At 45.3% G+C, this 1,045-nt stretch overlaps 1 protein-coding gene across 1 annotated transcript in view; it reads right to left on the minus strand.

Moving 5' to 3' along the window:
* Positions 1 to 326: 326 nt before the first annotated feature.
* The window catches only part of fnta (farnesyltransferase, CAAX box, subunit alpha), a 7,926-nt gene continuing 7,207 nt past the window's right edge, over positions 327 to 1,045 (minus strand). Inside the window, exon 9 of the mRNA XM_080843673.1 lies at positions 327 to 1,045. This exon is cut by the window's right edge and continues 32 nt beyond it. Within this exon, the coding sequence (XP_080699799.1) occupies positions 916 to 1,045 (130 nt within the window). The 3' untranslated portion in view covers positions 327 to 915.

Consider the following 1,045-nt stretch of genomic DNA (forward strand, 5'->3'; position numbering starts at 1 on the left):
ATTTAAACGGTGCTCCTCACCCCGGCAATATAAATTATCTCCACATTCAAAGCCATTAAGCTAGATGCAGATGATTAACCATTTTGCTTTGGGGCAAACCAGAATGTAGTCTCCTCTAAAGCCACGTATGTTTATGTTCTTACCACATTCACACTGCAGGTTTTTCTTCAGTCAGTAGCTAGGTAACAGCTAAGTCGGCTACAGATCTAAGGTAGATTTCATCCAAGTTAAAAGCTCAAATTAATCCAACTGCACAACACAACCCATTTCCCCCCCCAGACGTGACACATTCATACAAAGAGACACGTTTGGACACCTTGTTTTTAAATAAAGATGACCATTATTAATTACAGGCATACAAAATATGTTATCATCTAGCGCAGCGATGACTTCATTAATACAGTGCAGTGTTTTGGCAAAAGAAAAGACTCTTGGTGCTGTCAATACACGCCGAGTTCAGTCGCAGTGCTAGCTGGAGCATACACACAGCTACACTCTACACATAAGTTGACAAAGAACCAAACCTATGGACAACAGAAGTGGACATGTTTGTTACCCCAAAACCCCCCCCCTTTTTTTCAAACCATCATTAGAATACACTCTCCTCATCTCTCTACACATGGCCTACTGCAACCTACACAACTAAACATACAGCTTGGATCCCTCAAATAATGTTCCCTTCACATACACCATGGTTACGCCGAGTTTAAAAGGTTGCCGATTGTCTCTTCCATTGGGGAGTGCTGCGCTTGGTCATGTTGTCACCAGGCACAGTATCTATGGCTTTGCCTTGCGTGCATGGGCTGTTTTCCAGCAACTTCTCTGTTTTCTGTTTCATTTTTTCTCCCCGTTTTTTTTGTTTTTCAAAATGAGTATGCTCTCAACTAACTGACGCGCTGGGCGGGTGCCCCCCCATCAGGCATCGCTGGGGGTCTGCTGGGGTTTTGCTGTGGCGGGGTCTGAGGGGGGGTTGGGAGTGTTCTCTCCGGAGCCGTACTTGCACTGGAGTGAGCGAGCCACGTATCTCCAGTACTCCTTCCTGATG

Source organism: Sprattus sprattus (assembly GCF_963457725.1).
Source record: "Sprattus sprattus genome assembly, chromosome: 8".
NCBI lineage: Eukaryota > Metazoa > Chordata > Actinopteri > Clupeiformes > Clupeidae > Sprattus > Sprattus sprattus.